The sequence below is a fragment of the Rhipicephalus sanguineus genome, chromosome 1 (genome assembly GCF_013339695.2).
Source record: "Rhipicephalus sanguineus isolate Rsan-2018 chromosome 1, BIME_Rsan_1.4, whole genome shotgun sequence".
Lineage (NCBI taxonomy): Eukaryota > Metazoa > Arthropoda > Arachnida > Ixodida > Ixodidae > Rhipicephalus > Rhipicephalus sanguineus.
In genome coordinates, this window is record NC_051176.1 from 332,609,162 (window position 1) to 332,622,950 (window position 13,789).

The 13,789-nt window shown below is 42.7% G+C and overlaps 2 protein-coding genes across 2 annotated transcripts in view; both read left to right on the top strand.

Moving 5' to 3' along the window:
* LOC119379550 (uncharacterized) overlaps window positions 1-13,131 on the top strand; it is a 133,627-nt gene extending 120,496 nt beyond the window's left edge. The window contains exon 17 of the mRNA XM_037648852.2: window positions 3,950-13,131. Coding sequence (XP_037504780.1) covers window positions 3,950-4,212 — 263 coding nt within the window. The 3' untranslated portion in view covers window positions 4,213-13,131. The remainder of the gene's footprint in view (window positions 1-3,949) is intronic.
* Window positions 1-13,789, top strand: part of LOC119379553 (E3 ubiquitin-protein ligase Topors) — a 371,896-nt gene that overhangs the window by 294,996 nt on the left and 63,111 nt on the right. The gene's annotated exons all lie outside the window — the stretch shown is intronic.

Here is a 13,789-nt window from a genome sequence, read left to right on the forward strand (position 1 = left end):
CACATCACGAGTGGGTACAGAAAAGGGCCACTTTGTCGTGCGCGTCTCAAGGGCAGTTTTCATATTGAAAGAAATTTAGGAGCGTTGCATGATAGAAAATCTCGCAGCTCCTGCGAGATTTGCTTACCACCAGCAGTAAATGGTGTATATAAATAGCTCGCTGTTATTTCGCCAGTGCATGCGTGGGGCATGGTTGAGTTGTCTAATGCAGCGGACTGGGGAGTGAGGGGTTGATGGTTCGAATCCCCAGTCGGGTGCTTCGGAATGTTTTTCTTCTGCTTTATTTTTCTTTGTGCCTTTTTTATATATGTACATACATATACATATCCGGGGCGTGACGGCGATGGCAAAAATCAGCCAAGAGTGTCCATATAATTTCTATCGCAATAAAACGATTAACCGCTCATTGTGGGTACACAGTGCAATCGTTAAAACTGACCGCTTTTGCAGTGGAGCTTTGCATGATCACTGGGCGGTTTTTTCCTGAGACGCGCAGTCATGAAGTTTGCAAAACAAGAGTTTTTCGGTGCCCTGTTGTTGACAAAACTGCTAATTCTACGGTTCGAGTGTCAGTTTTTTCGCACACCGTTGCATCCACGCCATTGACAAATGTCTAGGAACAAAATTCAATGACCCTAGCACGCATTTCGACCGTTTGTCTAAAGTCTGATGGCACATTTCAGCGCCAGAAGTGCTCTTTAGAGCGTTAAAACTTTGCTCAAGCGCACCCCGTGGAATGCTAAGGTGCAAGTCAGCCTGCGGTCTTTTGGCCACTTTCCACATCCAAAAGACTACGGATTTCTGGCGTCGCAAAGCAACAGGAAAACTTTATTTTCCTACAGAATCTATCACGGGGGACACCAGCGATGTGATTATGACTGAGATTAATGGCTCGGGCGCACTGCAAAATGGAATTTGACAGCTCCCGCATGCTCCACAGTAAACAGCTGGGAGCACTCTGCACTCGCTTGATCTTCTTTACTAGGCGGTAATTGGTCGTGGGTTTGGTACTTTTGTGGGCTGTTCTGTGCCTGCATAAGACTAGTTCTTCGATGGCATTAATTTGACACTGCATGCGCAAAAGGGTCACCGCCGTTCAGTGATGCCTCCGCTCGCCACTTTGTTCTAAGCTAGTCGAGCTCTTCGTGCATTTCGAGTGATGCGGCTTAATATGCATGCGGTTGGATCGAGAAACTTAACATGTTAAGTCTCTGGCTCCTTTGGAAGACAGTGTACATAATTTTTACCGATTAGAAACTATGTAGGCACTACTAGACACCATCAAAGTCTATGACGCCACGGCGACTGGTGCGGTAAATTCAAGGCGTCGTCACCACCTGTCGCCACCTTGAAGCTGTATTTTCGTTTTGCGCATTTTCTCGCATACCAAACGTCTTCTCGTAGCAAGCATGGTGTTTTTGGTATTGTGAAAGAACGAAAGAAGGGGAATTTTCAGGGCTTGTTTTTCTTTAGACACAACATTAATGAGAACTAACAGACAGTCAAGTCAAGGAAAGTATAGGGGATGTTATTTGTACTAATTCTGATACTCACTGATCAATATTTTGATAGGCCATGTGCTCACTCACGCTCGTCAGTTACATTCATGCTTGTGCCCACTCATACTCGGTAATGCTCACTTTCACAGTCACTTCGATTCACAATTATCAGCGTGCATTTTTGACGGTACTTGCATCCATTCCCAGTCACTGACACTCTTTCATGTCCACTCACATTCACTGATAGTCACTCACGTTCGTAAGCATGACCAACTTTTGTTTGTAGTGTTTCACTCACTCCCCTTCATACGTGCACTAACACCCTTCATCGCTCACTGTGAAATGAGTGCAGATCGAGTATGAGTTCATATATACTTGATTGCCAACCTATTTTTAGTATTATGTCCCTCTCACCCCATCTTCCATGGTCTTCTCTAAAAGGGCCATTCAGCTAAAATAAAAAACAAAAATGCCTTCAGTTGATATAACAGGGTGCGTATAGGTCCTTGAAATCTTTGAAAACTCTTGAATTTGAAAAATGCGTTTTCAAAACCCTTTAAAGTCCTGTAATTTTTTCCCGTCCTTGAAAATCCTTGAATTTCCTGAGCAGTGCACTCTCATATTGACATTGCGACCTCCTTGACGTGGTAGATCGGCGTGTCGGCCTGACAAACTTTCCGTTTCAGAAGCAGTAATGCGGCACGAGCGCACATGGTTCCGTTTTGCAAAACTGCACCGAAAAAAAAAGTCAGTTTCGCAGCGAGAGCGAAGCAGCGTATGCAATAGCAAGAAATTTGACTGTCACATGAAGAATGGCAAGCAACTCGATACTTGCAGCGCACCACTCAAGCACAAAGAACACATGAAAAGAACACACCAAAGACGAGAATGAGTGAGCAACTTCCACAGCTTGACACTTGCCGCGCGCTGCTTAAACACAAAGGACACTCGAAAAGAATGCTCAGGTATACACAGGACGAGTGTGAACTAACAACTGTCACAGTTGTTACTTCTTTGTCTTTGAGTAGTGAATTGCAAGTGTCAACTGTGTACAACCCAATGCTCTTAGATATATTTTTTTTTCTTGAAAACTGCGGTGCATGGCCTCTGAGATTGTGCGCTGGCAGGTTTCTCTACGGCCGTCCCAATCGCACGGAGACAGCGTAATTTCATAGGTGGCCATGGCCAACTCCTCCTCCACGCCGCGCCACTCTCCACCGAGGCATCGTCGAGGGCTATTCAAGCGCCGGGGAAGCCGCCGCGCTTTTGGTGCAGCTAGGCTGAGGCGAGGAAAAAATAGTTTCGTGTTACTATATGATCTTCCACTAAGCCCGCGAGGCGGCCGAGGGGCTCGGCCTCTCGGTCCCCACGTGGGAGCGGCCCGCAACGCAGTGATCTGTGTTTTGGAGAACCAAATAAAAGTTTATCTAATCCAATCCAATCCAATGATCTTCCACTGACTTGGAAATGACAGCTTATTGTGTACAGCAGTTATGATAGTGTTAGAAACCGCACAAAAACATAGAGGTGCATTTAACACAGTGTGCGCACAGCAGTGACATACGAAATGTCCTCTCAGAGTCGCAGAACGCCAGCGCCACATTTACGCAAGGTAACCGCTCAAATGCTCAATCAAACTTCTCACTTGGCATCAGTCTTGCTTTCGTCTCGTGATGTCGCCGCCGCCACCACCGGGCCTGGCACGGTTAGACAGACCGGCGGCGAAGGCGAAATCTGTGCTCCCATAGCTTTCCAGCCTCTCTAGCACAACGCTTCATGCTCTCCTGATGGCTTCCTTCGTTTTCCCTTCCAAACTACACTAAAAAAAAAAACGCTCAAGTGCATGCTGTGAGTTCTTTGCACGTGCAGCGAGTGCGCGGACCTGCAAAATGGCAAACCCAGTTCATTGTGTGTTGTGAGCTTCTTTCTTTTTTTTTTGTACTGTTTAAGAATTTCAAAGTGATCCAGGCTAGTCATTATTAACGTCATTGTGATATGCATTAATTTATCTTTATATAAGTGAAATAACACTACACTATACATTTTAAATATATTTGGTGAACTTCAAGCTTATACTTGGGAAATCTGAACTGCTTTTGCGAGCATTCATTTTGTGTTGTGATCTTGAGAAGTTATCAAGACTAGATGTTTTTGTTATAATTGTGATATGCATTTATTTATTGTAAGTGCAATAAAATTAGTCATTTATGAAAATTTTAGAGTAAGAAAATTCCAACTTTGCATGCCACTTTGAGTCCTTGAAAAACCTGTGACAGGTCCTGGAAAGTCCTTGAATATCCTTGAATTTTCGCTTTGGAAACCTGTATGAACCCTGAACTAAGATATTATGTTGCTTACACCCTGTTAATAAAATTAACTTGTGATAAGTAGGTAACCGCTAAAAAGTGCCGTAAGTTGTTCAGGTTAGAACAGCTGTCTTGTTTCTGCAGGTGTGCCACACGTGGAAAAAGGAACAGATGGTCAAGACAGCTCGCCATGCGGAGCCCTTCACCAGGGAAGTTTGCTTCCTGGCACTGAGACAACCTCTGGAACCAAAGGTAGCCACAAAGAAGTGCCTCAGCTCCTCACAAAGAAACGAGAATGCAGCCTCAAGCAAAGGCCTTCACCAGAGGAAGATGTCATCACAATACTGTCAGATGATGAGGAGCTTCTGCCTCCGCCAGCAAAAATTGCAAAGCACACAAGCCTTTAGGTGGACATTGAAGGGGCTGGTGTATTATCGTTAGTAATTGTACGTTTCGTGTAATTGACAGAGACCATATTCCATTGCAGGCATTTAGTGTTCATTCTTAAGTCTGGTGGTTTGTGTCCCTGAGTGCTTCAGGCACCATAACCTAAAACTCCAGGGCTGCAGTTGCCCTAAGGGGCTCCCAGACATTTCTAAAGAGTGTTCTTGGACTGTGCTTGACCTTTTTTTTTCTTTTTTTTTTTTCTCTTTACTTGAAGCAGCAGCAGGTTTTATGCTAGTTTGAAGCTAGTTCAGCTGGTTCCAGGATTGCTGCTTCCAATGGGCTCTCAATGAGTTGCTCAATGGTGTCTTGTACCACAGCCATATAGTTTGGCTATGTAAAAAACGTTTGTCTCTCCTACTGGCTACATTAATTTTGCATCTGCAGTTTATATCTGCTGGCAGCATGAGTTGATGCAGACATTCTGATGACCATGTTCCTGATGCTACTCAGTGTGACACATGTTAGATGCACCATTGGTAAGAATCCTTTTGCCTTGTACAGTCGCCCATTTTTTTAACGTGAACGCGCGAGTGTCGACCACCGAGTTGAGAAGCGCCGTACAACGGAGCGCAGCGGCGAAATGAACGAGAATACGTGCATGCGCGCTATGAACAGTCGTGGGCAGCTGCCGTCTGCTAGGCTTTTCCTCAGGAGGCAGCTGACCAAGACTGCTCATTGCGCGCATGCGCGTATTCTTGTTCATTTCGCCGCTCCACTCCGTTGTACGGCGCTTATCATCTTGGCGGTCGATGCTCGCGCGTTCACATTAAAAAAATGGGCGACTGTACATTAAGGGCTCCCTGAGATGCACAGAAGTTGTAATTGTTGGCCTACAAAAGTGAAACCATGTTTAGCACCCCTTTAGTATGCACCTTGTAATTAATTTCTGAGCTGATTACGAACTTGGGAGCTTACAGTGGTGTACACTTGTAATTTTGCAGTTGTACTAAAAATTGAAGAGTGTTATATTTTTACATTTAGGCCTTTTTCTCCATGCTCACGCATTACTTTGTACAGGTAGTTGGGCCAAACCATTTTCCATATCCTAGAGCGCTTGTGTTTGCCTGGGCCTTTCTTTTTTCACATAAATAATTAAGTTTTGTGGTTTTATGCACTGATATCAGGTAGTGCTTCTGGCATGGGAATCGGCCGGAAGTGTGGCTGAGAAACTTCTCTTTAACTTTTTACTTTTCTCCACAGACTGATGCTTTATGCATATTGAATCACTGCCACTGTGTTTTCCCCTGAGACTATTGGTGGGCAAATGCAAGCCTCAGAAACGTGGACATGTAGTAGCACTCAAGCATGTCGGTATTTCTTTCACTTTTCTTTTTTTTAGTCAAATGTTGCTGTGTACACTGAGTGATGTCTACATCTTTGGCATGCTGGATGCATGTTTATGCTAAATTTACACGCATATGGAGAAAACTGGCGGACAAGCTTGAACAATTATGCAATATCCTAAGGTGTAATGATTGTCGGAGCCCTATTGGTGCAAGTGAGTGTTGTGTCAACCGTACAATGAGGACATGGCAGAACTGCACTCACGAATCGGCCACACCATTGATTTGTAGGCTTAATCGCAGACTGTAATATTATTTAGTAGAAGCAAAGCACAAAAGCTGTTATAGATAAACCTAAATATAACGGACTTTAGTAGTACAGTCAACTGCTGATTTTTTGGACATGCTCGAAAGTTTGGATGCTTTTGCAGCACCGCCACAAGCCCCCACAGAGGCAGTGTGTAAGAACGTCCAAAATTTCGGATGCTGAAACTATTTGCTGAAATTATTAATTGAAGCCACCACCGCTGCCATGTTGATCATCTCGCAGACTTGAGCCAGAGCTTTCGAGAGTCCATCCGTTTGCGGCCGTGGTGGATTTTGAAAGTAGGCTTTGCCACAATGCCAAGGTGTTATGAGGTGAAACATACCGAGAATCTGAAGGGGCCACTGTCACGGCGCAGTGCGGCTATGCCTTTATGGATAAGCACCAAAAATGCACGGAGGCATAATGGTGGCAGGCGGCAGCGGCACCAGTGCAATTTAAATGCTCTGAAAATCCTATTACAACAGGCATCTTCAGCTAACTGCTCAGTGGGGCATGTGGACCAGTGCAGTTGTGAGCGTACTGCTTGCTTTTAATAGGCGACAACCAAAACACTCTGCGTCACTGTTTCATTGCTGCCCCTTTGTGCGAGACCACTAAGTGCACCGCACAGACGCATTGCTTTCAGGAAGAAAAGCAGCTTGCCATTGCCGCACCCATGTGCAGTCAGTAACTGAGTGGGTACGACAAACCCTCGAGGCAAACGCATGCGTACGCTGCAGTAAGCACTCCGGCAGTGATGGCATGAGCTTAGTAGGAGACGTGCTGCACACAACTAGGAAGGATCAACTGGTTTCTCTGCAGGTACTGAATGTATTCATGAAAACATGTGTGAGCACCGAAATGCCTGATAAGTGCACTGGCAGGCTTTGGGAGCTTTTTTGGATGCTACTGTAATGATTTGGCTGCTTGAGTGACATAAAAAAGTGAATTCATTTCGCCTAATTTTTCAGATGATTTCGGTCCCTAGGGAGTCTGAAAAATCGGACGTTGACTGTATAAAGAAAATGTCGATATAATGAAGTATTTGTTTTAAAAACTTCATGTTCTTAGAGCACCATCTATTTTTCTACCTCAATATAGCGAAACGTTTTTATCTACAGTTTTGTTATAACGATGTTTTACTGCTGCCCCAGAAGGCCAAGGCAGCAAATTGAAATTTCTGCTGGTGGCCAGTGGTCATATGGTTGAGTTGCGCGCAGTTTTTGCCAATGCACTTTTCAAATTGCGTGCCACGCGACTGTCTGCAACAGACAATGGCCGCTGAAGTGGAGCAGCACGTTTTACAGCAGCTGCTACTGGGAAAGGGTGCACCATTTCAGTGCTCACTGTCCGCAATCCTGAACTCAAGAAAGAAGCTTTTCGCAACTTCTAAAAATATATTCTTAGCAAAAGCAATCTGAGCAGGCACGCAAAGCTTCTTTTGGTAAGGGCACAGCTGTAAGAAGTTTTGAGCAGCTGAGCAATAATTTTGGAGTTGCTCACAGTTACCAGCTGCATCGCTATGACGTAAAAAAATTGTGGATGTTCTGTAAAACAACTGACAAAACCTTTTCTTTTCTTTTTTATTTTGAGCGCATGCATAGTGGCGACTGCAATTCACAACACCGTAATGGGATCTTGCACGTTTCTTATAGTCGGCTACAACCTAAGAATAGATACAAGCTCCACCCACAGCAATCACTGTCCCACCTAGAGAGGATTTGCATAGGTGCTTCATCCAATCACATTTGCTTGTTCTCGTGACGTCAAGCACTGTTCGTGTGATTCAGCTAGTTGGTCTGCCAGTACAGACACATGTTCGTGTCGCTGGTTTTATGTCGAAAATATGAACTTCCTAGCAAATTTCATCAGAGATTGTGTCAACATTGCTTAGCCACAGGTCATTTTCTAGTTAGGAACGACAAACCCTTAGTTCTCGACATGCGTCATATTTACATTTACAGCTCCACCCACAGCAATCACTGTCCCACCTAGAGAGGATTTGCATAGGTGCTTCATCCAATCACATTTGCTTGTTCTCGTGACGTCAAGCACTGTTCGTGTGATTCAGCTAGTTGGTCTGCCAGTACAGACACATGTTCGTGTCGCTGGTTTTATGTCGAAAATATGAACTTCCTAGCAAATTTCATCAGAGATTGTGTCAACATTGCTTAGCCACAGGTCATTTTCTAGTTAGGAACGACAAACCCTTAGTTCTCGACATGCGTCATATTTACATTAGCACAGAAAACGTGCTTATGGCTCTAGAGGAAACCAGCTTGCACGACTCTCTTACATAGGCGATTGACAAGCGCGCCGAGGTTTTGCAGGTGGCATTTGTATTTATTCGTAGGTTGTATCCATCTATGGTTTGACGCTCAATGCCGCATGACCACCATTACCATTAGCAGAGGTGCCATTGCCTTGCCTTCGTGCGATTTTAGACCGCAGCTCTTTTGTTTCTGTGGCGTGTGGCGGTTTTCGCTGTTGCACATTTTTAGCACTATGTGGTCTGGAGCTGTTGGTTCGGAGCAGTCTACATGATGGCAATGGCATTGCACCACTCTGGGCAACACCCGAGGTATTTTTTTTTTGACAAGCCACGAAGGCACAATAGGGGCGACAGCTTAGTTTAACCTGTATTTCCACAGTACACTGGGCCTGGATTTGTTTCGGATTTATGCGTGACATACAAAAGCTGTGAAGGGAGTACCTTGCCGGTGCAGCGTGAAATCGTGGTCTCTAGTTCTCAGCTTCAACAAACTTTATTTTTTACATCAATGAAATTAGTTTTCTTTTTATTTTTTACGTCAATGAAATTAGTTTTCTTTTTTGTACTGCAGCACTTTCCATGTAAAAATGAATCCCTCGTCTCCTTTAGTTCACATAAATGGTCAAGTTTTAATGTAACAATGTTTCAGTATAACAAAATAAATTGCTGATTTTAAAGACTTCGTTATACCAAATTTTAACTGTATTAGCTTTGTGTCAGCATGAGTGAATATAAAGGAGTGTGGGAGATAACTTCAATTTGGGATCATAAGCTTGACTTATATAGAGTTCCTCAAAAATACAAGTTGAAAAAAAAGAAAAAGGGGTACAACACAGCTTTTAACATGAAGTAATTTTGGAGTGAGGAATGAAAAAGAGAGTTGGCAGGTACTAGTGCACAGTGGCACCAATCATGTGGAGAGAGAAGACAGGCATGCCCAATTTATTATTGTTTTTCTCTAGTGGGGACACCCTGTATATATATATATATATATATATATATACATATATATGTGTGTGTGTGTGTGTGTGTGGGTCATTTCATATTAAGTGTACCAAGTTGTTTTTTGACCATCTCCAGTCTCGCTGAAAAAAATCACGTTGTTACACCTTTATGTGGAAAGCAGTTATTGCAGCATCATTTTTCGGGGTAAAATTTTCTGGGGCCGAGGGGGCGCTTAAAACTTTGCGCTCGGAAGTCCATCTGTGTCGTGCAAAATAATTTGAATACAATTATTGCTTCTCGCCACTACTAGCACACATTTTTTTTCTTATTAATGCATTGGCCTTTCATGACTATGATAGTTTGTTCATCTTTGCATGAATTTACATTATTTTTCTGCGTGAGGAAACATTGCGAAAAGCAGCATATTTAGGAATTTTTTTAAAAAGCAGAGATTTTTTCGTGAGAAATATATATCAACATAACAGGCATCTATACTAATGTTAAAAAATACTGCTTCATCAAACAAAGCTCAAACCTCGTGCCTAAATTTCAGCAGAGTTTGAAAAAAATACAATTTTAACCACATTACCTCGTCATTTTCGCAGTGTAGCGCTCCAAGTAAAAACCTGAAGTATAAACCATTTTATTGCACAATTTGTTAATAATGTATACCAAAAGTTTCAAAATAGTAGTTTTTGTTTTAACCGAGAAAAAAATTTTTGAACTTAACAACCACATGCCTGTTCTAAGCTTCTTTTTGTTTCGCCGTCGCCTAAGCTAGCGTGCTGCGAATAATGCAAGTCACAGAGCTGTCCGTCACAGATTTCAGTGATCTGGCTCTGTGCAATGTCACGTTGACACACCAATACCACTAAAACAATGGAACTTTATGCTGAGTGGAAAAATACCCATGACATCAAGTGTGGATTTTCTATGTTTGCGAGCTTGCGGTCATCAAACTGCTTGGTAGCGGGAGCAAGTGGCACACACTCTGTTTGCGTCTGCATAGAGCATCAAAATTTTAAATTAATGATCCACTGTTCAGGAATGAAGAAGATTTTGGAAGAACTGTTAGCCACAATTGTATGCAACCCAGAAAATGAAGACTGCATGTATGGGAAGTGTGACGTCTGCCCTGGCACGAATCATGCCTAAAGCACGCTCCTTAAAAGCTCAGCCTTTCACACTCGTCTCGAACACATACAGGTACAACAGTGGGTCAGTGGCCTACGATGCAAACTCTAAACACTTTTGGTAATATCAGAAGGTTTCAGAGATAAACTTTTAGAGATGCTAGACAATGTGAAAATACATCATTACATCAGCAAAAAGCAAGCAACCTACCTTCGTCATTGGAAGTCAAAACTCACAAACACTGAACCCCTCGTTCTTCTAGACGTACAGGATGCTCCACAGGCTTACCATTGGGTTAATGAACAAGCAACGCTGCAGCCATTTGTAGTTTACTGCTGCCCTGACGCAGAAGTTATAGTGAAAAGTTTTGTTATTTCTGGAGTGCACAGAACACGATGCGGTTGCAGTGTCCACCTTCCAGACAGAGCTCTACTGAAGCCACAGTTGCCACATTTGTCCAAAATTCTTTATTTTTCCGACGGGGCTCCAGCCCAATACAAAAACAAAAGGACCTTGTGAACCTCTGCCATCATGAACAAGACTTTGGGATCAGTGCAGAATGGCACTTTTATGCGACAGCTCATGGCAAGAGCACCTGCGACGGTATTGGGGGCACATTGAAACGTCTAGCAGCGCGAGCAAGTCTTCAGAGGTCGTTTGATCACCAAATTATGGCGCCACACGAACTATTCACATGGGCTCGAGACAACATCCAAGGCATAACTGTTCTTTGGGTGTCAAAAAAGGCTGTTCAACAGAAAAGTGCACAACTGGCCGCTTGGTTTCGTAAAGCGACTACAGTGAAAGGAACACGGACGTATCGTTACTTTAGACCCTTCTCGCTGACTTCATTGTGCGCTGGCGTTACGTCATTTTCAACAACAGTGATCATCCAAGTATCGGAGCAAGCTTTCAATTATGAAAGGCAAAATAAAGGAGGCCTATTGTTTAACCTAACTATGAGGTCATTTATGTACGGAGTCCTTTTAGAAAGTACAAAGGGGTGTTCATAGCAGAATTATGCAGTCCTCGTTTTGCAGCTGCAATGTTTAGTGGTACTGGGGTCCTTCACCGAACCACGGAATACAGAATACTGTGCTGCGTTTGTTCTCCTTGATTGGTCAATTCAGCCTGTCAAAGCAGGACTGACCAATCAGAGATCTGGGATTGGTCAGTTTTGCCTGTCAAGACAGAATTCATTAGATTGGTGCGTCAGTGTGATGTTGCATAAAGCCAGATCACTGAAATCTGTGACCGATAGCTTTGTGACTTGCATTATTCGTAGCACACTAGCTTGGGCGATGGGGAAAGGGCAGCCACTCCAACCCGGCGCTGACGTTTTGTGAGGTGAAGGCGAAACAAAAAGAAGCTTAGCGCAGGCATGTGGTTGTTTAAGTTCAAAAACTTTTTTCTCGCTTAAAACAAAAACTACTGTTTTGAAACTTTTGGTATAATTTATTAGCAAATTGTGCAATAAAATGGTTTATAGTTCAGATTTCTGCGAAAATGCTAAACTGCGAAAGTGCTAAACTGCGAAAATGACTGCGTAATGTGGGTAAAATTGTATTTTTTTTCAAACCTTGCCGAAATTTAGGCACGAGGTTTCAGCTTTGTTTGGTGAAGCATTATTTTTTTTTTCGTTAGTATAGGTGCCCGTTATGTTGATGTCGTGATTATATTTCTCGCGAGAAATCTGTGCTTTTTAAAAAATTCCTAAATATGCTGTTTTTCGCTGTGTTTCCTCACGCAGAAAAATGATGTAAATTCATGCAAAGATGAACAAACTATCATAGTCACGAAAGACCAATTCATTAAGAATAAGAAAAAAATGTGTGCTAGTAATGGTGCGAAGCAATAATTTTATTCAAATTATTTTGCAGGACAGATTGCCTTCCGAGCGCAAAATTTAAAGCACCCCCTAGGCCCCAGAAAATTTTCCCCTGAAAAATGATGCTGCAATAATTGCTTTCCACATGAAGGTGTAACATGATTTTTTTCAGCAAGATTGGAGATGGTCAAAAAAGAACCTGGTACACTTTATATGAAATGGCCCATATAGATATATATTTCTTGAAATGGAATTGAGCTGTAAAGATCGGATTTTTTTTAACTTGAAGTTAATTGTAGAGAGAAAATATTGTGTATGCAATTAAAAACATATATTTTGTGTGTATGTGTGAACTGTAATTGAATTGAAAGGCTGAAATTTGTTTTACTTTAAAAAGAACTGAAAGAAGGGTATGTTTGTGGCTACCTCATAGTTACACTTATTGTCCATATGCTGGCTGTGTTTGATGGTTGAAGCTGCATGATCTTGCAAGAGGGCTTTGTGACCCCCTCTCATGAGAGTTGGTAGCCCCATTGTTATCACTGTGGCCACGTCAGCCACTTGATGGGGCCTTTTCGATGTCTTTTGTGCTCATATACAAGCACTGTGAGGTTATAGAGCTGAATCATGAGAAATTCCAGTGAAAAAACACTAGGGAAGAAAGGACCGTCTTTCTGTCCACTTGCTTGCTTCCTTAGATTTTTTCTTGTTTTTCGCTGGAAATTTTTATAATGCACTTGGCATTATGAGCAAGTAGTGGCTGCTGCAATATTAATCATTGATGGGCATGATGAGGGCATGATGATGAATTGCACTGCACCGCATGTAAAGCCTTGGCGCTCTGTTCTTGAGACCTCTGTTTCCTTCTTTTTTTCTTTTTTTTTTTTTGCACTAGAGCAAACGTAAAGGCTAAGAAAATATTGGGGGATGTACCTTAAAATCGGTGCTAGTTAAGCAATTCGCAGTAAATGAACATTACTACTGCCTGGCTTTGATTCTGCTATTGAAGTGCGCGTCTTACCTACTATTTGAAAGCATGAGTAGCGAGAGAGGTGATTTCCCATGTGTACACCCATCAGAAAGAAAGAGATTGAAGCCACGTAGTAAAAAGAGCAAGGGGCCTCATTATTCTGCTGTTCACTTGGGCCATCTCAGGGCTGCATGGAAATATGGACAAAAGCAGCCTGTACGGAGTGGTACATTTAGGTAAACTGGAAATGGCCATTGTCAGGCTTTGTTTTGTGTTTATTTAATATTGCCTGTGCCAGTGTCCTTTCCTCAGCTGATTTGTGTGACAAAATCTGCCAAAAAAAAAAAAACAATGCTTGTTGGTGTTACTTGAAAGGCCATTGTGCTGTGTAGCAAAGCAATTCCAAGGAGTGGCAAATACCACTACTGATGGCAGCATGCTTGCAAATATTGGTGGCTCTTTCAAGTGAAACGCTGCATTTGATTCACCTGTTTACTCGCCCTGTTTGATCTTTTTTAGTCCGTGTTGCTGAATAGCAAATCTGTCATCTTTTTGTTAGTTATCTAGAGCTGGAGAGCATGAGAATAATCCTGAATTTTCCTGTTATTGTTGATATGCTGCCCTTGCAGCACTTACCTCCTTCAGCACTCTCTTTATGTCTGTGTGCATCATCATTGCTATTTTTTTGTGCACTTGGGGCAAGGTTGAGCATTTTGACGTGTGCTGACATGCACACATATAGAGAGTAATAGGGCATATAAAATTTTGGATGGGTTCTTTGTGCTTTTATGGTTAAAC